At 44.1% G+C, this 22,156-nt stretch overlaps 1 protein-coding gene and 1 non-coding gene across 2 annotated transcripts in view; one reads left to right on the plus strand and one right to left on the minus strand.

Annotated features, from left to right (window-relative positions):
* Positions 1–20,382, plus strand: part of Efhb (EF-hand domain family member B) — a 69,806-nt gene extending 49,424 nt beyond the window's left edge. The window contains exons 10-13 of the mRNA XM_040729574.1: positions 2,950–3,157; positions 15,568–15,780; positions 16,278–16,459; positions 20,156–20,382. Coding sequence (XP_040585508.1) covers positions 2,950–3,157; positions 15,568–15,780; positions 16,278–16,459; positions 20,156–20,329 — 777 coding nt within the window. The 3' untranslated portion in view covers positions 20,330–20,382. The remainder of the gene's footprint in view (positions 1–2,949; positions 3,158–15,567; positions 15,781–16,277; positions 16,460–20,155) is intronic.
* LOC121133406 lies at positions 4,403–4,534 on the minus strand. Its single transcript, XR_005870232.1, has one exon. It is a non-coding gene; the product is annotated as a small nucleolar RNA SNORA70 (small nucleolar RNA).
* Positions 20,383–22,156: the final 1,774 nt, after the last annotated feature.

Genomic DNA, 22,156 nt, shown 5'->3' on the forward strand with positions numbered 1-22,156 from the left:
AGGGCATTTTTCTTAATTAGTAATTGATGGGTGAGCACTCAGCCCATTGTGTATGGTGCCATCCCTGGGCTGCTGGTCCTGGGTTCTAAAAATAGCAGGCAGAACAAGCCATGAGACAAGCCAGTAAGCATCCCTCTGTGGCCTTTGCATCTGCTCCTGCCTCTAGGATACTGCCATGTTTGCGTTCCTGTTCTGACTTCCTTTGAAGATGAACAGTGATATGGAAGTGTAAGCCAAATACATCCCTTTTTCCACAAGTTGCTTTTTGGTCGTGGTTTTTCATCACAGGCATAGAAGCCTTAACTGAGGTATCTGCTATGATGCATAGTCCTTTGCTTTTTTAAAAGTCCATTTTGAATGAAATTATAAGAAATAAAATTATCTTCATAGCTGGTGACCATCCGACTAAGCCACCAGGCAGGCTCCTTATGATGACATCACTTCACCGAACATTGTTTAATGATGATGCATTTTTTAAACCATCAGCTTTTAATCTGCATGGTGTAGTGTTCGGCATCCTTAAGGAATGTTTTACTGAGATGATGTCATTCTAGTGCAGTGGAATCCAAAACTACTGGGTGCTCTGATTCAGTTTCATAGAAAAAATAATGAAAACAGCAAACAAACTTTGGTTTTTAGAAATGGATACTCTTGCATTCGAAGATTAACCCTGTTGTTCACTGAAGGCATCTGCCCGTTAAGCACCATCCTGGATAATAGTAGACCTTTGGTTTAGGTCACTTAGAATCTGAAGGTGTTAACCACAAATTTGAGTGGCAGTATTATGCCACTTGAGCTGCCATCAAGTTTGCAAGCAAAGCTATATCATATTGGCAGCTATAAAATGGCCCCAATGAAGAAAGGAAAAGTTATATCATGGAGAGTAGCACCTGGTACAAATCGGGGCTTCTTGAGGAGTGTGGTGGCAGTACATGCCTAAATCCCAACATTTGGGGGCCAGAGGCAGGGAGATTCGTAATAGAGCACAACCTGGGTGAGGCTCTGTCTCAAAAAACCAAGACCCAAGCAGCAAAAAATGAACAAAACAACTCTGTCCCTAAAAAATTACTTGAGAGCCGGTTGCTAAACATGCACACCACACAGTATTGGGACACAAGGACAGCTAAGAGCCCTGAGGGACCCAGAGTTGCAACTGGGGATTTTGGCTACTGGCTGTCTTTGTCCCTATAATTCATAAAGGAAATCTGTATGCTCCCCAACCCCCCAACATGGTCAGCTTTCCTTGAGCTTTGAGTGGTATGATGGTTACATGGAGTTCAATGAAAATAAAGCACCCAGGCTTTCAATGGATACAAGCCTTGTATTGGGCAGCAAAGCTGTCATTATTGACAGTGTCTATTTTAGCTTTGTAGACATTTTGATTCTGTCAATAGCTACCACATTATTTTCCTGGCAGGATGGCAGGTTCATGATTTTGCTTCACTTGGGTTTGCCATAGAGATATTTATAAAGGAGTTTACATTAATCCAGGCCATTTATAACTCTATTGTCATGGTAATATGTATTAACAAAAGGAGGCATAAGGAACTTCTCCAGGGCCATAGTAATTTATTTAGAATTCACTTGGTCTGTCTCATTGGGTCATTTCTGCAGGGGTTTATCTTCAATGGCATTGTGAATTCATCTCTGGGCTGGTGGAGCCCCAGTAATGCTCAATTATTCATTCATAAGTAGTTTCTCTTGATAGATTCTCTCTCCTAAATGTCTTTAATGGGTCAACACATTCATATATTTTGTCTTCTCTTTAAGTAGAAGTTAGGGTCTCACACATTTGAGACAAACACTCTACTCTTGAGGTATATCTCTACATGTAGCATCCAGAATTCACCACCCAAAGCAACCTCCCATGGGAGGGGTGGCATGCATGAAATAAAATCCTCAGCTCCTAATTAGCATCATCTCTGAGTGCATCTAAGGTTGGCTTGAAGGGATGCATTGGGCACCAAGTGGTTAAGATGTCTTAGCTTTTGACTTTCTCCCTTAGCAGGTACTATATACTCTGGCCCCCTCATCTCCTAAGGGAACCAGCCAAATTTCTCTTTACTCTCTCATCAGTTTCCCTCCAATAACATTTTGTGTAGACATTTCTGCCTTTAACTATTATGTGAAAGTAGAGTAGGGGTTTTTCCCTCTCTGGAAGAATGAATCTTACAGTGTTACAATGGTGGTAGCCTCTTTTCCTTGCTAGTGGGAATAATATCAATCACAATCAGGTCTCTGTACAATTTGCTTTGTAACCTTGTGTCTGTTTTCCTCGTTAGTAAGCAATGATGTGCAGGACCATTTACAGCCCCAGCGAGAAACAGAAGGTGTTAAAACTCTGTCAGTATGAAAAATTGTAATGAGCTGTCAGACATGCAAAACATTGCTCAAGTGAAATGCCAAGCATGTTTTATGATTACGCCAGCTACATTCCAGCGCAAGCAGTTTGGTTTAAAGGATATGATTAAGCAGGGTGTGTGAGAACAAGCCTGTCATCCTAGTACTTGGGAGGCAGAGGACCAGAATTCAAGGCCATTCTCAGCTACATAGTTGATCTTAAACCTGGCCTGCACTACTTGAGACCTTGTCTCAAAGCAACAATAAAATACTAAAATAAATAAGGAGGAAGAAAAAAAACAGAAAAGAAAAAGGTAATTAAAATAAGTGGGGTTATGAGCATAGTTCATGTGTGTTGACTGTGCAGTGGCCTGGATTCAGTTTTCGGGACCAATAACAAAAGGTTCTGAATTACACTCTGCTTATAGTAGGATCACAGACTACAAAGTATGTCCATCAAGTTGACTCAATGAAGATAACTCTAGCTTTGCATACAAAATATTTGATTCTTAGTGGAGGTTGGAATTTGCTGAGTATGTGTGCTAGAGCCATTTTCTTTTAACTCAGAGACCACACTCACCTTACCCTCCTTTGCTTACTGGTTGACAGAAAGGAGATGGGATGATTGACAGAGAAGAACTCAATGAAGCTTGTGACCAGGCAAACTTGCATCTAGACGAGGTGCTCCTGAACCAGCTGTTTGACTACTGTGACGTGGATCAGGATGGCCTGATTAACTATGTGGAATTTGCCAATTTCCTTAATTGGAAAGACAAAGTACCTCTCACAGAGTATGAGAAGAGGGTCATTATTAGAGGTATTTGTTTAAAGCTTATTGAATTACTATATGAGTTTTACATTTCCATAGTTTTTAGGATCTCGACCAACTTTAATAGTATTTATCCTAGCTAGCTAGCTTCAACAGTCAAATTTGACACAGCCCAGAGTCATCTGAGGGACTCTTAACTGGGTGGGGGGGTTGACCAGATCGGATTCTGTGAGAGATTGTCTTGATTAGTGATTCATGTAAGAGGGTCCAAGCCACTGAGGGAGGACAGTCCACTGTAGCCCAGCACCATCCCTAGGTAGGTAGGCGGGTCTGGGCTGTATCAGGCTATTCAAGGGGCCAGAGAGATGGCTCAGTGGCTAAGAGTATTTATTGCTCTTGCAGAGAGGCTAGTTCCCAGCCAGTTGAGGTTCGTTTCCCAGCATCCACACTAGGTGACTCACAGCCGCATGTGGCCGTAGTCCCCGGGCTATTCTCTGCCTCCTGGCTTCCACAGGCCTCGGCATGAATGTGCTGCACATAAACTCATGCAGCCTCTCACAGAATCACATAAATAAAAATATTACGTAAGTCTTAAAAGGAGATAGCTGAGCATGAGCACAAACAATGCTCCTCCATGGTTTCTGGTTCTGTTCCTGCTTCAGTTCAGGCCCTCACTTCCCTCAATGCTGGACTGAGATCTGATGTAAGCCAAATAAACCCTTTACTCCCCCAAGTTGTTTCTGGGCATGACATTTATCACTGCAGCATAAAGGGAGCTAGGACATATGTGTTTGTTAATATGGAGGATGTATAGGGAAGGGAAGGAAAGAATTTGAGAGCACTCATGAAGATGGAAATGTGTGGCTGAGGGGCAGGGCAACAATGAGACTTGCCTTTTTAAAATTGAATATAAGATTTGTTAGTGAACATGATTGTTGGGATGGGACATTAAGCAAAATGGCACCCCTCATGAGTGCAGGCTAGCCACTTGTCCAAGGGGCAGCAACTGGGGATGTGTTTGATTCCTCAGCCTTAGGAGGTAACCTACTTCTTAGCTGCAGTGTCTTTAAATTTGATCATGTTACACTTGGGGAAGCCCCACTTCTTTGAGATGTGCATCGTCTGGTGGCCAGGGAATGCAGACTTGGCCCTGAATGGAGCTCCTGTCACATGGTACATGGGCAATGTGAACCCTGGCCACTGTGCTCCGGGGCTTCCCAAAGGATCTTACATACCTTTCTAGAGCCTAGATTGGAGACAGCATTGTGTCAGGGATATGAATGTTCCCCAGAAGACTGTCCCATGGTCCCTTAGAGCATCTCATAAACAGTGGGCTGTATGTATTTCCAAGAATGCTGCTGTTCACAGCCATTGCACATGGAAGCTGTGAGGAGAGGAACCTGATTGGCTTACTTGTGGTTGCAGAGGAAACTTTTTTAAAACAGTTTTTAAGTTAGCATATATTAGTTATGCACAGTAATGGGTTTCATTATGACATTTCATACATGAATATAATGTAATTAACAGTGTTCACCCTTTCTTATCACCAATTACTCTCACTAGCCCCTCTCTTCCCAACCAGAGACTTAACTTTTCAATGTGTGTTTTTGTATCTTTTGATATTGGGACTATATATTTAAAAATTAAAAGTAAATTACTCTGAATCTCAAAATTTAATAGTTCCTTATGAAGGGTTTTGAAAACCCCATTTCAGTTACTTCTCCACATTCAAGAAAAATCAATATTGAAATAGAATTTGACATAAGAATGTACGATTTTTAAATTTTTACATAGGGGATGGAGAGATGGCTCAGTGGTTAAGAACAATGGCTGCTCTTACAGAAGACCTGAGTTCAATTTCCAGTACTTATAGGCTCACAAATGTTTGTAACTTTAGTTCTGGGGCATATGATACCCTTTTCTGTTCTCTGCCAGCATTGGGCATGCATATGGTACACAGATAGACATGTAGGCAAGGCACCCCCCCCACAATAACATCAAAAATAGTTTTTTGCACGTAAAGTTAAGCATGGTGGTACATGGTTGTTATTCCAACACCAAGGAAGTAGAGGCAGGAGGATCATGACTTTGCTCCTGCTCTGAGCTATATAGAGACCCTGTCTCAAAAACATCCTCCAAGTAAGTCAAACAAAAACAAGACAGATTTCCACAGAAATAAAACACTGTAGTCTTAATTTTTGTGGTACTAGAGACTGAATGGAGAGCCTTGTGCACAGAAAGCAAGCACTGTGAGTTAATCCCCAGCCCTCTTTTTTGGGGGGGGGTGGGGTGGGGCGAGTTTCAAGACAGGGTTTCTCTGTGTAACAGTCCTGGCTGTCCTGGAACTCACTGAGATCCGCCTGCCTCTGCCTCCCAAGTGCTTGGATTAAAGGTGCGCCCACCACCTCCTGGCCCTCTGTTTACTTTTTATTTTGAGAGAGAGTCTCACTAACTTGCCTAGACTTACTCTCTAAGAAACTCGGGTAAGCATCGGATTTGTACTCTTCCTGCTTCAGCCTAAGTATGTACTACCAGGCCTGGTGCTCTTTACCTTTGATTAAAATCTTTTCATGTTTATATGTTATCTTCCTTACCACCCAAATTTATGTAAGTATGCATGTAAATGTTCACATGCATGCATGCAGCTGTGCATTTGTCTATTTTTGGGATAAGGCTTTCTAAATGTATTCCTGGCTGGCTTGGAACTCAATTCTAGAGCTGGCCAGCCCATGAACTCTCCAGTGATCTTCTTGTGTGTGGCTAAGTGCTGAGATTCCAGGTATGTATCTCTTTCCCCTACTTCTTGATTGCTTATTTATATTTTATAACAGGGTCTCACGGTATTGCTCTTGCTGGCCTAGAATTCAGCCTCCTGTGTATAGGAGTTGTAGGTATATTCTGTCATGTCTGGTTTATGAATAGAATTAATTACTATTTTCCTCAAATTTTTGAAAGCATTCCTATTATCTTTTCTATTTTCTGTTCTTTCTCCTTCCCCTGTCCCCTCCATATCTTTTGAGGCAAGATCTGCTGTAGTCCAGGTTGGTTTTGAACTTTCTTTATTGCTGAGGCAACCCAGAATGCCTGATTTTTCTGCTGGACCACCCAAGTGCTGGGATACTATGCCTGCCCCCACTTCCTTCTCTCCTTCCTTTCCTCTTTCTTATATAAAATGGGGATTTTAAAAATTCATTTTTATTTGAAATTATGTGTATAGGTGTGTGTTCATGTAGGTATGTGTGCAAGTACCCATGGGGTTCCTATGAGGATGTCAGATCCTCTTGAACCAGAGTGACAGGCAGATGAGTCATCTGATATGGTAGTGGGAAGTGAACCTAGGTCTTCGGAAAGAGTAGTATGTGCTCTTAACCACTGAGCCATCTCTCCAGTCCCTTGATTTTTTTTTAAAGAAAGGGTTTCACTATATAGGCCAGTCTGCAGGCTGGCTTTGCTCTTAAACTAGCAGCAACCCTCCTGCCTTAGCCTCTCAAGTGTTGGGACTGGGATTACAGGCAAGCCCCACCCATGCTCATCTACTTTTTATTCAGATTTATTTTATGTGTGTGATTTGCTTGCATGTATGTATGTACACCATGTGCTTGCCTAGTAACCTTGGAGATCAGAATAAGCCAAGGGATTGCCTGGAATTGGAGTTGCAGATGGTTGTAAGCCCCTTTCTACATGCTGGAAATTAAACTTGGATCCTCTACAAGAAGAAAAAGTGCTCTTAGCTCTCCAGCCTCCTGTTTTCTTGCCTTTGTTATTTTAGTTTCAGCTTCTTTTTAATTTCCCTGAGATGCCCTGTGGAAGGTTTTCTGTGGTTACTCCACTGCAGTCAGCCCTTGGCTCTATGGCATTTTATCAAGAAGAAGTTTGGCCTTGACAGCTGTGGTGACACAGACTCTCTGGTCAACAGCCGTAGGACCGCAGAACTCGAATGTTGTGGCTTTTATTATTGTCACAGTTTATCTTGAGCATTTGGGTGTCAGAGGGGTAGGAGGGTCCAAGTACACAGTTCTGCCCAACCTGTGTCTAAAATAACCACTAATGTACCATTTTTATTTTTTAATTTAGCTTTCAGAACTGGTGTGGTGCTGTGTGACTATGACCTTAGTTAGCACTTGGGAGGCAGAGGTAGAAAGATGGCTGTGAGTTTGAAGCCTGTCTGACCAATGGTGAGTTCCAGGCCAGTCAGGGATACACAGGGAACCTGCAACAGCAAACAAGAAAACAAATAAATACCTGGCCTGGTGGAACACACTTGTAACCCCACCACTTGGGAGGTAAAGTACAGGATGATTAGAAATTTGTCATTCTCTGATACATAGTGAGTTTGAGGCCGGCTTGTACTATGTGAAACCCTGGCTCAAGAAAGTAAACCAAACAAAAATGTAGCCTTCACATTTCTCTGGAGGAAAGTGATTCTTTTGCTTTGGTTTGGTTTTGGTTTTTCGAGACAGGGTTCCTCTGTGTTTTTGGAGCCTATCCTGAAAGTCACTCTGTAGACTAGGCTGGCCATGAACTCAGAGATTCGCCTGTCTTGCCTCCCAAGTGTGTGCTGGGATTAAAGGTGCCCAGAAAGAGATTCTTTTATGGTTTTCACAACTCTTTTCAGGCCTGTCAAACTTGCTATGCATTCTGATTTCCTAAATCATCCTTCACTCTGAAATTTAAGTTCTTCCCAGATATTTTAAAGGTAATATATGGGCAGCTCTGTATCTACCACACCTCATAAACTTTCTGTTTCTACTTTATTTCATTTCTAATGGATGTTATCGTGTCAGGACAAACTTTTGATTGCACTTTGCTTTTCTAAATGATTGTAGTATTTTCTGAATGTGCAGTTTTATCAGCTAAGGCTGGGAGTCTGTTGGGAGTTATTTCACAGGCTACAATTTATCTGGTCTATAACGATACTGGCTTGGCTTCTTCTTTCAGCATCTGGTTGCTCAGATTAACTTTTTTTTTTAAAAGGTTACTGACATTTTTTATTTCCCCTGTGAAGTGTCTCTCCAAAGTAATAACACTGCTATTTCCACTTTTATTCCTGGGTTGGCATGTCATTCTGTAAGGCTAAAACTAAAAAAAGCAAGCAAACAAACAAAACCCAAAAAACTAAATTTCATCCTTTGTGTCTGATGGAAACCCTTTGTGTCTGGGACATTATTCTCTTCACCCACTGAGAATGCAGAGAGACTTTTTCCTTACTGCTAACACATCCCACCAAACACAGTTGTTTCTGTCCCTCAGAAATAAAGAAGGGGCAATATTCTTTCTTTTCTTCTTTTTCTTTTTTCAGTGTTTTCCATTACATTTCTGTTTTATTTATGTGTGTGCATGTGTGTATTACAAACAGGTATGAAGGGGAGTGGACAACTTGTGGGAGTTAGTGCTCTTTCCCTCAAGTGGGTCCTATCCATAGAGCTCTGGATGTCAGCCTGAGGCAAGCTCCTGTACCTGAGGGATGATCCCTCTCCCTCTTTACCCATTGGCTGATCCCTCTCCCTCTTTACCCATTGGCTGATCCCTCTCCCTGGCCTTATCATTGTTATTTTTTGACAATTTCTCACTGTATAACCCAGGCTGGCCACATACATGCGGCAGCCTATTAACCCTGATTCTCAAGTACTAGGATTATAGATGTGAGCTACCACACCTGGAATTCCTCCCTTTCATGGCACAACTCATGATGTTTAAGAGAAAGTAGAGGATTGTTTTCAAGTCAGGTAGTTCTTAGAATGCTCCTTTATTTATTTTATTATTTTATTTTTTGCATTTCAGTCCCTTGCCTCATCTCCTGTGTTGTTGGGTTATAGACATGCTTTGTCACATTTGGTTTCCTTTTGTCTTTTGAATTGGGGTGCACTTGGTGGTTCAGGCTGGATCCTCCTGCTCAGCCACCACAGTGGTGGGATGACAGGTATACTCCAATATGCTCAAGTTATTCCTGGCTTTCCCTCCCTCCCTCCCTCCCTCCCTCCCTCCCTCCCTCCCTCCCTCCCTCCCTCCCTCCTTCCCTCCCTCCATCCCTCCCTTCTTCTCCTTTGCTTTGAGACAAGGTCTGATTGTGCTGCTAAGTCTCAACCCTAAATCAGTACTCCTGCCTTAGCCTTGAAGTGCTATGGGATCACAGCGGTGTCCCCAGGAACCATGTTTTCAATGGAGTCCATTTTGGGGGTAGGGGTGGCAGTGGTGGGGTGGTGGGGAGAGTTGAAGCCAAGGTTGGCATTGAACTGATCATTCTGCGTCTGCTTCCTCTGCCATCAGTGGAGTTCCTGAGGACTTTATTTTCTAGTTTTTAGGGCACAAACTTTTAAGGTAGTTGGTTGGTTCAGGAATTCAGAAATGTTTTACTAGGAAATTTTCTTCCCTTTTCCCTTCCTCCCTCCTTTTATTTTCTTTCATTCCCCCTCCTGTCTCCTGTCTCCTGAGACTGGGTTTCTCTGTGTAGCTCTGGATGTCCTAGAACTCACTGATTAGAGCAGGCTGACCTTGAACTCAGATTCGCCTACCTCTGCTAAGATTTAAGGCATATGCCACCACTGCCTGTCTCTTCTCTTCTTGGACTTTTTCTTGTTTTTTATTTTGTTTTGGGGGAAAGGTTCACTTCTGTTTATTCCAGGCTGTCTTACATTATCATCCCCCTGTCTCAGCTGCCCTGGTACTGGGATTATAGGTCTGTGTCACTCTGTCCAGCCTTACAATGCATTTCCTACACCACATTCTGTCTCAGGGCTGGCATTTGGGGGACAGGTATTTATAGTGACTGTCTTTCAGTTTTATGGCCAGCAACTTTTCAAACCATGCAGTTTTCTGCTTTTAGTAGAGACTCTGGTGCTTCCAAGACAAGCCTGCTACATTGTACATTGTACTGACCTTTGCAAGGATTTCCTCAGCGGTCTTCTGTGCCTGTGGAAACACCACAGTGCCCTCTAGTGGTGTGTGTGAAATAGCTAGCTCTTCGAAGGGAAGTCTTAGCTAAAAATAAAATCATTCTGCAGTTTCAGTTCGGCATCAAGATTTTCACCTTTTGGCATGGTATTGGTCCCAGTGCCTGGTGCATGCTAACTACACGTGCTTCTGCAATGCCACTCACAGTCCTGGGTTTTTCTCTGTATACTCACTTACTTGTAGGAAGTTACTTAGAGATTCAGGCCCCCAGCTCACAGTATGTTCTTATCCCTTCTCTGTCTGGATAGGGCATGCTCTGCCCTTCCAATCCAAGTATATGTGGGGTTATCTTTTTAACTTTAAAATTGGGAGTAGAGAGATGGCTCATTGGTATGAAGCAATTGTTGCTTACACAGAGGACCCAGGTTTGATTTCCAGGACCCGCATGGTAGCTTCCAACCATCAGGAACACACGTCTTCTTCTGGTTCTCCAGCGGCACCTGTCACACACCTGATGGACATACACATGTGCAGGCAGAAAACTCAATTCTAAAAACAAAGTGCACAGTGTGTGTGCTCCCAGTGTGTGTGTGCTCCCAGTGTGTGTATGCTCCCAGTGTGTGTGTGCTCCCAGTGTGTGTGCTCACAGTGTGTGTGCTCCCAGTGTGTGTATGCTCACAGTGTGTGTGTGCTCCCAGTGTGTGTGTGCTCCCAGTGTGTGTATGCTCCCAGTGTGTGTGCTCCCAGTGTGTGTGTGCTCCCAGTGTGTGTGTGCTCCCAGTGTGTGTGTGCTCCCAGTGTGTGTGCTCCCAGTGTGTGTGTGCTCCCAGTATGTGTGTGCTCCCAGTGTGTGTGTGCTCCCAGTGTGTGTATGCTCACAGTGTGTGTGTGCTCCCAGTGTATGTGTGCTCCCAGTATGTGTGTGCTCCCAGTGTGTGTGTGCTCCCAGTGTGTGTATGCTCCCAGTATGTGTGTGCTCCCAGTGTGTGTGTGCTCCCAGTGTGTGTATGCTCCCAGTATGTGTGTGCTCCCAGTGTGTGTGTGCTCATAGTGTGTGTGCTCCCAGTGTGTGTGTGCTCATAGTGTGTGTGTGCTCACAGTGTGTGTGCTCACAGTGTGTGTGCTCATAATGTGTGTGTGCTCACAGTGTGTGTGCTCACAGTGTGTGTGTGCTCACAGTGTGTGTGCTCATAGTGTGTGTGTGCTCACAGTGTGTGTACTCAGTGTGTGTGCTCATAGTGTGTGTGTGCTCCCAGTGTGTGTGTGCTCCCAGTGTGTGTGTGTGCTCACAGTGTATGTGTGTGCTCACAGTGTGTGTGCTCATAGTGTGTGTGTGTGCTCACAGCAGTGTGTGTGCTCCCAGTGTGTGTGTGCTCCCATTGTGTGTGTGTGCTCACAGTGTGTGTGCTCATAGTGTGTGTGTGCTCACAGTGTGTGTGTGTGCTCCCAGTGTATGTGTGCTCCCAGTGTGTGTGTGCTCCCAGTGTGTGTGTGCTCACAGTGTGTGTGCTCACAGTGTGTGTGTGCTCACAGTGTGTGTGTGCTCACAGTGTGTGTGTGCTCACAGTGTGTGTGTGCTCACAGTGTGTGTGTGCTCACAGTGTGTGTGTGTGCTCACAGTGTGTGTGTGCTCATAGTGTGTGTGTGTGCTCACAGTGTGTGTGTGCTCACAGTGTGTGTGCTCATAGTGTGTGTGTGCTCACAGTGTGTGTGTGCTCCCAGTGTGTGTGCTCACAGTGTGTGTGCTCACAGTGTGTGTGTGCTCACAGTGTGTGTGTGTGCTCACAGTGTGTGTGTGCTCATAGTGTGTGTGTGCTCACACAGTGTGTGTGCTCATAGTGTATGTGTGTGCTCACAGTGTGTGTATGCTCACAGTGTGTGTTTGCTCCCAGTGTGTGTGTGTGTGCTCACAGTGTGTATGTGTATGCTCCCAGTGTGTGTGTGTGTGCTCATAGTGTGTGTGTGCTCACACAGTGTGTGTGCTCCCAGTGTGTGTGTGTGCTCACAGTGTGTGTGTGCTCATAGTGTGTGTGTGCTCCCAGTGTGTGTGTGCTCACAGTGTGTGTGTGCTCACAGTTTGTGTGTGCTCATAGTGTGTGTGTGCTCCCAGTGTGTGTGTGTGTGCTCCCAGTGTGTGTGCTCACAGTATGTGTGTGTGCTCACAGTGTGTGTGTGCTCACAGTGTGTGTGTGCTCACAGTGTGTGTGTGCTCACAGTGTGTGTGTGCTCACAGTGTGTGTGCTCACAGTGTGTGTGTGCTCACAGTGTGTGTGTATGCTCACAGTGTGTGTGTTCTCACAGTGTGTGTGTGCTCATAGTGTGTGTGTGCTCACAGTGTGTGTGTGCTCACAGTGTGTGTGCTCATAGTGTGTGTGTGCTCACAGTGTGTGTGCTCATAGTGTGTGCGCTCCCAGTGTGTATGCTCCCAGTGTGTGTGTGTGCTCACAGTGTATGTGTGTGCTCACAGTGTGTGTGTGCTCATAGTGTGTGTGCTCATAGTGTTTGTGTGCTCACAGTGTGTGTGTGCTCAGTGTATGTGTGTGCTCACAGTGTGTGTGTGTGCTCATAGTGTGTGTGTGCTCACAGTGTGTGTGTGCTCACAGTGTGTGTATGCTCACAGTGTGTGTGTGCTCACAGTGTGTGTGTGTGCTCACAGTGTGTGTGTGTGCTCACAGTGTATATGTGTATGCTCCCAGTGTGTGTGTGCTCACAGTGTGTGTGCTCCCAGTGTGTGTGTGCTCCCAGTGTGTGTGTGTGCTCATAGTGTGTGTGTGTGCTCCCAGTGTGTGTGTGCTCCCAGTGTGTGTGTGTGCTCCCAGTGTGTGTGTGCTCCCAGTGTGTGTGTGCTCCCAGTGTGTGTGTGCTCACAGTGTATGTGTGTGCTCACAGTGTGTGTGTGCTCATAGTGTGTGTGTGCTCATAGTGTGTGTGTGCTCACAGTGTGTGTGCTCATAGTGTATGTGTGTGCTCACAGTGTGTGTGCTCATAGTGTGTGTGTGCTCACAGTGTGTGTGTGTGCTCACAGTGTGTGTATGCGCACAGTGTGTGTGTGCTCCCAGTGTGTGTGTGTGTGCTCCCAGTGTGTGTGTGTGCTCACAGTATGTATGTGTATGCTCCCAGTGTGTGTGTGTGCTCCCAGTGTGTGTGTGTGCTCCCAGTGTGTGTGTATGCTCACAGTGTGTGTGTGTGCTCCCAGTGTGTGTGTGTGCTCACAGTGTGTGTGTGTGCTCACAGTGTGTGTGTGCTCATAGTGTATGTGTGTGCTCACAGTGTGTGTGTGCTCACAGTGTGTGTGTGTGCTCACAGTGTGTTTGTGTTCCCAGTGTGTGTGTGTTTGCTCCCAGTGTGTGTGTGCTCACAGTGTGTATGTGTATGCTCCCAGTGTGTGTGTGTGCTCACAGTGTGTGTGTGTGCTCACAGTGTGTACGTGTTTGCTCCCAGTGTGTACGTGTTTGCTCCCAGTGTGTGTGTGCTCACAGTGTGTATGTGTATGCTCCCAGTGTGTGTGTGTGCTCCCAGTGTGTGTGTGTGCTCCCAGTGTGTGTGTGTGCTCACAGTGTGTGTGTGCTCATAGTGTGTGTGTGCTCACAGTGTGTGTGTGCTCACAGTGTGTGTGTGTGCTCACAGTGTGTTTGTGTTCCCAGTGTGTGTGTGTTTGCTCCCAGTGTGTGTGTGCTCACAGTGTGTATGTGTATGCTCCCAGTGTGTGTGTGTGCTCACAGTGTGTGTGTGTGCTCACAGTGTGTACGTGTTTGCTCCCAGTGTGTACGTGTTTGCTCCCAGTGTGTGTGTGCTCACAGTGTGTATGTGTATGCTCCCAGTGTGTGTGTGTGCTCCCAGTGTGTGTGTGTGCTCACAGTGTGTGTGTGTGCTCACAGTGTGTGTGTGCTCATAGTGTGTGTGTGCTCACAGTGTGTGTGTGCTCACAGTGTGTGTGTGCTCATAGTGTGTGTGTGTGCTCCCAGTGTGTGTGTGCTCACAGTGTGTACGTGTATGCTCCCAGTGTGTGTGTGTGCTCACAGTGTGTGTGCGCTCCCAGTGTGTGTGTGTGCTCACAGTGTGTGTGTGTGCTCACAGTGTGTGTGTGCTCATAGTGTGTGTGTGTGCTCATAGTGTGTGTGCTCACAGTGTGTGTGCTCACAGTGTGTGTGTGCTCACAGTGTGTGTGTGCTCACAGTGTGTGTGTGCTCACAGTGTGTGTGCTCACAGTGTGTGTGTGCTCACAGTGTGTGTGTGCGCTCACAGTGTGTGTGTGTGCTCATAGTGTGTGTGTGCTCACAGTGTGTGTGTGTGCTCACAGTGTGTGTGTGTGCTCACAGTGTGTGTGTGCTCATAGTGTGTGTGTGCTCACAGTGTGTGTGTTCTCACAGTGTGTGTGTGCTCACAGTGTGTGTGTGTGCTCACAGTGTGTGTGTGTGTGCTCACAGTGTGTGTGTGTGCTCCCAGTGTGTGTGTGTGTACTCCCAGTGTGTGTGTGCTCCCAGTGTGTGTGTGTGCTCACAGTGTGTGTGTGCTCACAGTGTGTGTGCTCCCAGTGTGTGTATGCTCACAGTGTGTGTATGCTTACAGTGTGTGTGCTCACATTGTGTGTGTGCTCACAGTGTGTGTGTGCTCACAGTGTGTGTGTGGTCATAGTGTGTGTGTGTGCTCATAGTGTGTGTGTGCTCACAGTGTGTGTGTGCTCCCAGTGTGCGTGTGTGCTCCCAGTGTGTGTGTGTGCTCACAGTGTGTGTGCTCCCAGTGTGTGTGTGCTCCCAGTGTGTGTGCGCTCCCAGTGTGTGTGCTCCCAGTGTGTGTGTGCTCCCAGTGTGTGTGTGCTCACAGTGTGTGTCACAGCGCACATGTGGAGGTCAGGGGACTACATGCAGTAGTTGAGTGTGTCTTTTTCTGCCATGTGGGTTGGAGACAGAACTCAGGTTGTCAGGTTTGGTGGCAACGGCCTTTACCCACTGAGCCATCTTCCCATGGTGTGGAATTTTCAGTTCCAAGTATGTCTTCTCATCCAGGCTCCAGGACTCAGTCTTAGTTCAAGGTAAATAGGAGTGTGAGCTCATATAAAGGGAGAGCCGAGGAAACGGTTCAGGTGTAGAGCACTTTTCTATTTTTCCATGAGGCTCCGGGTTACTCTGGTATAGGAAGAAAAAAAATAAAGAGATCTCTGACTGCAAAACCTTTTCTGGAGTAAAGTAAGTGGAGTAGCAGAAAGCGGCAGTAGGTCACACTGGGGTCACACCTGACGCTGGCCTGAACTGGCTATTCCACAGTGGAGCACTGGCGGCTGCTTCACAGGCTTCTGTTCTGCTGATGGGAAGCAGCTACAAGGAAATTAATCTTTAAAGCCATTACATTTATTACTATTATTACTATATTTGATTATTATTATCTGTATGTACACACATTCTGTGCGTCCTGAGGCTCTAACTTAGGCTGTCAGGCTTGGTGGCAAATGCCTTTACCTGCCGAGCCATCTTGCGGGGCCAAACAATCTAGCTTGTTACAGAACAGCCAGCACCAAGAACTGACATCTTCCTGTACTTTCTTGTCCCTGTCTCTGATTTTGCTTTAAGGTAAAAAACAAGACTGTAGAAACATTACTGAGACTAAGGTGGGAGAAGTTGAACCAACTCTGCTGATACAGCCCGAAGATATAGTCCCCAAAGAACCAGGAAGTTCAGAAGAGACTGTCCGGTTACTCCTGAGACCAAGTGACAAAGTTTCTAACCACTATAAGACAACTTCTTCGGAGATCAATGCGATTGTTGGGGCTGTTCCTTCCATATGTAAGCATGTCACATTCCTTACGAAGTAATTGCAATGTTTGTAGTATGTCCTGGCACTGTCCCTAGCCTCTCTCTGCATTAGACTGTGTGTTTCTCAAGGCCTTGGACTTTATGTTCAACTGTGTGCTGTAAGCATTCGGGGGTCTCACAGATATAATTTACTGACCTGTTCATGATGGTCCAAAATAAAAAAAAATTCTGTATTAACAAAATTGAGACTCTGATGGGTGAGCATGTTGAATGCTTTCCGAAGCTGTGTTTGGATTTCTGGGTTCAAGCATTATCTCTCCTGCCTCAGTTTCTTATGTCCTTGAAGCCAAGGTGTGCCCTGCTGTGCTTGGCTACACTCTGCCTTTTATGTAGTCTTTGAATTTTATATCTAAGCCATTGTAGTTTAGACCAGTTACATTGAAAGTGCTCAGTGGTCAATTATGACTGGTGGCTGCTGTTTTACAGCTGGGTTTCAAGTGTATTTTTCTCCCTCATTGGTGACCCAGGTTACCCCATATATGGTGTTCCAACCGTTCGATCTGACATACCTGCTCCTCGGATCCGCCGTGTCAGTGATGTAAATAATTATGGGGAAGAGGGCAATGCTTACTCACTGCTGCACCCCTCCATCTTCTCCCAGAAAGGTGTATTTGAGAGAGACTTCTTCAAGACCAGATCAAAGGAAGAGGTACAGAAATCACCCCAATCCTATGCAAATATACAAAGACAAATTTTGACTTAGCAATGGTCACTGTTATTATTGTGACCAATTCTGTTGTTGTTGTCTTTTATTTTTATTTGAGATGGTGTTTCACTTCTAACCCCAACTCTGGCCTGAGACTCACTCTGTAGCCCATATTGGCCACAACTCTTGCTGGTTCTCCTGCCTTAGCTTTCCAAAGCATGAGCCAACATATTTGGCTAGTGTTTTATTTACTTGGTTTTTTTTTTTTTTTTGGTTTTTACGAGACAGGGTTTCTCTGTATTGTTTTGGAGGCTTTCGGTCCAGCCTGGCCTCAAACCTGCCTCTGCCTCCCGAGTGCTGGGATTAAAGGTGTGTGCCACCACCGCCCGGCACTTGTTTTGTGACTGGATTTTGCTATGTAGCCCAGACTGGACTTGAAATCATGATCTTCCTGCCTCATTCTACTAAGTGTAGGAATTATAGGTGTAAGGTAATGCTTCTAGGTTAATTTACATCATCATCATTATTATTACCACTACCACCACCACCATCATCATTATCCTGTGTGATCCAGGCTATATAGCTGGGATTGGTCTTGAACTTCTTATCCTCCTGCCTCCATCTCCTGAGTGTTGAGATTTCAGGTATGTGCCTGGTACCTGTTGGGCTGGGGATCAAATCCAGGATTTTTTGCATGTTAGGTAAGAACTTTACCAACTGAGCTCCACCCCCAATCCTAGTCCCAGTTCCAAACCATGACTATCATATTTGATTTTTTAGAATTATAGCTTGTATAGGGATCCTCAAATATAGATTCTTGATAAGTGATACTCAGTTTGGTTGTATAGCCAGAAGCTTTTCTGCGTCCTGCCTGGTCCCAAAGTCACTTATGAAATAATCATTCAGAGGCTTAATATTATTTATAATTGTTTGGTCAATGGCTCAGGCTTATTACTATCTAGCTTACATATAAATTCACCTGTTTCTATTAATCTATGTATTGTCATGTGGTTGTGGCATTACCTCATTTTCTGCATGCTTTGCTTCCTAGGAAGTTGGCTGGCATCTCTCCCTCGACCCCACCTTCTTCTCCCTGTATTCAGTTTGACTTTCCTGCCTGACTATATAATGCCCTGCCATAGGCCAACGTAGCTTTATTCATCAACCAATAAGAGCAACCCATACTCACAGCATCCAGAAGGACATCCCACATCATTTCCCCTTTCTATCTAATTAAAAGGAAGGTTTTAACTTTAATATTGTAAAATTACATATAACAAAACCAGTATCAAGTAAGAATTAAAGTTATAATATTTAGTCTATTTGTATTTGGCAAAATTACAAATATCTAGTCTTCAATTCCATCAAAGTCCCCAGAAGGATATAATATTACCTAAGTAAACAGGAAGTATGTTATAAGCAACTTCCAAAACTCAGAAATGACAGAGAAATATGGCTGCCATGACAGTCACCCAAAGTTTTTTTTGTAACATTGGGACATTCATCTTCAGCCTACAGGCCTAGCATGTCTGGCAGATTTACTAGTAAAGCAGAAAATTTGAAGGACTGTTCTACCTATTGTGGCAAAATTCTTCAGTCACTTTCTTCTGTGTCCTGCAGAATGTCTGGCTGACTCTTTTATGCAGCAGAAATCCTGAAGGACTGTCCCACCTTGTTTTGTCAAGTTCAACAGTCATTTTTCTGTGGTTCTTGCATGTCCAGTTTGTACAGCACACAGTCAAGCAGTTCATGCTAGAGCAGTTTCTTGCCCAAATGGCTAGTCTTGCCGCACTGAAAGCAAACTCCATAAGGAATTTCTTTCATGCCCATCTCCCTCTTGAAGTAATTGATGCTGTCAGGAGAAGACTCTCAAAAACAGTCTAAGTTCTGAAAACATTTTAAATGCCATATTCTGTAGGTTTTTTTAAGTTTTTGAAGATTACCTATCCATCTGAAATATATCTCTGCATATCTAGAAAACCTAACATGACTATAAATTTGACTATTATAGATGACTATTAATTTGTATTTCTTAACTATACATTTTAAAATGTACTGCATAAGCATAATACCTTAACCAGGAATAGAAATATAAAAATATAAGTATAACAAAATTGACCTTAATTTGTGTCAATAAACCAAAATCCATACCAATATCAAGTATTTTGAGACTACAGTTGTCTTTTTATCCTATATTCCCCTAAATATAACAAATGTCCATAACCTACCAAATAACCAAAGACCATCCATGCTCCTCCAACCCCCTGACTCTTGGCAATGTGGACGCCGTTTTCTCCAAACTGCTTCCTGCTGTCTGTGGATAATGTATCTTTAGGCTCCATGAGAAAATCAGAGGCAATATCTAGGCTCTGACTGGGGTATTTTGTGTGGTTGGCCCATCACAGCCAATAGCCTAGAAACTGTTGTGTATGTTGGATCACCTGGGCCATTGTTTCCATTGGAGGCAAAAGCAGAATCTCTTTTCCAAAGCAACATATCCTTGGACTTAAATTTGAAGTCAAGATATCTTTAAAATATATATGTTGGTTTAACTTAGTAGCCCCCATAATCAAATGTCTCTTAGTAGTTAGCTCACTAATAGTAAAAAATTCAAGAGAACACTAATATCCACAATGTGGTGATGTCTTGTTTGCACTCCAACAAATAAAGCTTGCCTGGAGAACAGAATGCGGAGCTAGCCAATAGTTACTCATAGAGGCCAGGCAGTGGTGGCACACACCTTTAATCCCAGCACCAGGGAGGAGGAAACAGGATGTGATATGGTTGGGTGGAGAGAGGAATATAAGGCGGGCAAAGACAGGAGCTAGCCCCTTTTTGGTCTGAGGATTTCGTAGAGGTAAGAACTCTAGTGACTGGCTACTCCTCTGATCTTTCATCTTAACATCTAACTTCAGGTTTTTATTATTAAAACCAATTAGAACTCTTGCTGCATATTGTGACAGGCTGCTACGTTTTTCTTTTAATTTTTTTTTTCTGGGTGTATTGTGTAATTTTTTTCCTTCTCCCACAAGGTCTTACTGTGTAGACCGTCAATTCAAGAGCATCTCCCTGCCTCTGCCTCCCAAGTGCTGTGTTGACAAGCACAAACTACCATGCCCAGTGTTTTTTTTCCTCATTTAAATTTAGTTAATTTTTATTTTGGGGGTTCAATTTAAAACTACCGCTATTTATATTTTGTGTGTGTGCTTCATGTATACCTGAGTATGTATAGACATCAGAGGACAACTTGTGGGAATCAGTTCTTTCCTTCTATGATGTGGGATTAAGGGATCAAACCTAGGTCATCAGTCTTGAAACGAGGCCTTCACTGGCTAAGCCACCTTCACTGCCCCAGAGGAGGGAGGGTCTCATTCTGCAGCACAGGCTGACCTGGAATTCACTGTGTAGGCCAGACTGGCTTCAAACTCCTGGATTTCTGCTTCAGCCTCCCAAATGCTAGGGCTACAGGAAAGCCACTGCCCCCACTTGCCTGGCAAGTGCTTGAATTTTGATACCTTCTCATTTTATATGTATAGGCACATATGCACATGTGAACCCACATACTTTGGGGGAAGGATCAGTGTCCATTATATTAAATGTTATAAAAGTTTTAAAATATAAATTTTAGTTTACTTAATTTAAAAAAATACAATATTAAAAACATAAATCTTGGTCTGGTCTTAAATTTATTGTTTTTAGATTTCAGATATATTAACTAACATTGGAGTCAAGCTTTCTGAAGAAGAATTTGAAAATGTATGGAATCTTGCAGCAAAAAAACACCACAGAGGAGAAGTTTGTGTTGAGACCATCAGGAACGTTCTTGATGAGCTGCAGCATGCAGGCCGAGTCAAGTGTAAAACGGTCACGTGACATTTTGGGATCTCACATGTTTAAACAAAAGAATCATTAAATCTGTGTTCATCTAAATGTTCTGGTTTTGCTGTTGTGTTGGAACTCAGCAGTCACTCTGGGATAATTCATGCACCTGTGTGTAGGGCTGCATCCTCTTGTGGATTCTAAAGCATCTAAGAACTTGATAGGTGCTGTAAGAACCCTCTGCCTCACCTTGCTTACAGCTTAGAATGATGCTGAAAGCCAATAATGTTTAGTAGGCCTAAGAACCCCAGCATTTTAGTGCATCTGAAAAGTGGTTGATCTGTGATGGTGGGGCTTTGCTACTGTGCTTAGGTCCTGTTATGACAAGACACCTATTTAGAGTACCTTTGGTCTCTGCTGAACCCAAGAAAAGTAGGTTATTCAAAGAACAGGATGTAAGGTGTAAAGTTTCAAAACCCAACAACTGACTACATAATGACCACTAGCTTAATATCATCTTAATTTTTAAAAAATTTAATGTAGCCAGGCCTGCTGTCCTGCCTTAGTTTTTCCCACATTTGGCTCTTAATACCTTCCTATGAACAAAATACCACGTTGTCCTTGATGCTCTGAAGAGGATATGGCTGCCCCATGACAGACACAGGCTGGTAACAGGAGGTTACCAGCAGCAGGCTGTACTGACCGGCTTCTCTGCTCACACCCTGACTCTTTGATACACATTCCAATGTACAGGACAGGATAGGGCAGGGGTGGTGTGATGGTTGATCTACATGGACACAAGTCTCTGGATGTGTCTATCAGACTATTTCCAGAAAGTTTAACCTCAGAGGGAAGACCCAACCAGACTGAGTAGCATCTTCCCACCTCTCTGCTTCCTGACCTTGCATGCGTCTGGACGACTGCTGCTGTTAAAGACCACCTTAGGCTACATAGTGATTTCTTGGCCAGAAAAAATACTTTGGAGTGATTCAACAACTACAGGAAACTCACAAAAGTAGCAATCAGTACTACATAGTAGGGGTGTCCTAGAATTTGCCCTTTACACACACACACACACACACACACACACACACACACACACACACACACACACACAAATCAGCCCACAAAAGTCAAATATAAGTCTCTCTTTCCAGTATTGGAATCATTGGTAGCTTGATACCAGCTGTAGTGAAAGTGTTCTTTGAGTAAAGCACCAGATACTATCACTCCCACCCATCCAACTGTTTATGTGTCTATTGCTTATCTGTCCATGTGTCAAAGCAATGTGTATATATTGTGCCTCTCTTCACAATACAGGGCAATGGTGGCTCATCTTTCTGCTTCTCTCTTTCCCTTCTTTTCAAGGTGTTGGTTCCAGCCCAGGACATTTTGTCACCTAGATGGCTAATGACCACAGGACCACACCCTCAGCCACCAATGTTGTAGTTACCAAATCAGGAAAACTCTGGTATGTTAGTTAGGGTTCTCAGAATAACAAAACTTAGAAAATGAATGTCTCTTTGTAGATAGAAAGGGAATTTCTTAGATGATTTACAGGCTGCAGTCCAGCTAGTCCAACAACGGCTAGCTGTGAATGCAAAGTCCAAGAACCCAGCAGTTGCTCAGTCCAAGAGGCTGGATGTCTCAGTTAGTCTTTAGTATATATTTTGAATTATGAAGAATTAAGCTGTAATGCTAGGGAAGGAATGGGCTTGCTAATAAGGTGAGAGCAAGCAGGCAAAGAGCAAAAACTTCCTTCTTCCATATCCTGAAGGTGTGGCTTAGATTAAAGGTGTCTCTTCCAGCCTCCAGATCTGGGTTAACGTCGTGTGTCTTCCCACCTTGAAGGTCCAGATTGGAAGTAGATCTACCTACTTC

The sequence above is a fragment of the Mesocricetus auratus genome, unplaced genomic scaffold (genome assembly GCF_017639785.1).
Source record: "Mesocricetus auratus isolate SY011 unplaced genomic scaffold, BCM_Maur_2.0 Super-Scaffold_100021, whole genome shotgun sequence".
Lineage (NCBI taxonomy): Eukaryota > Metazoa > Chordata > Mammalia > Rodentia > Cricetidae > Mesocricetus > Mesocricetus auratus.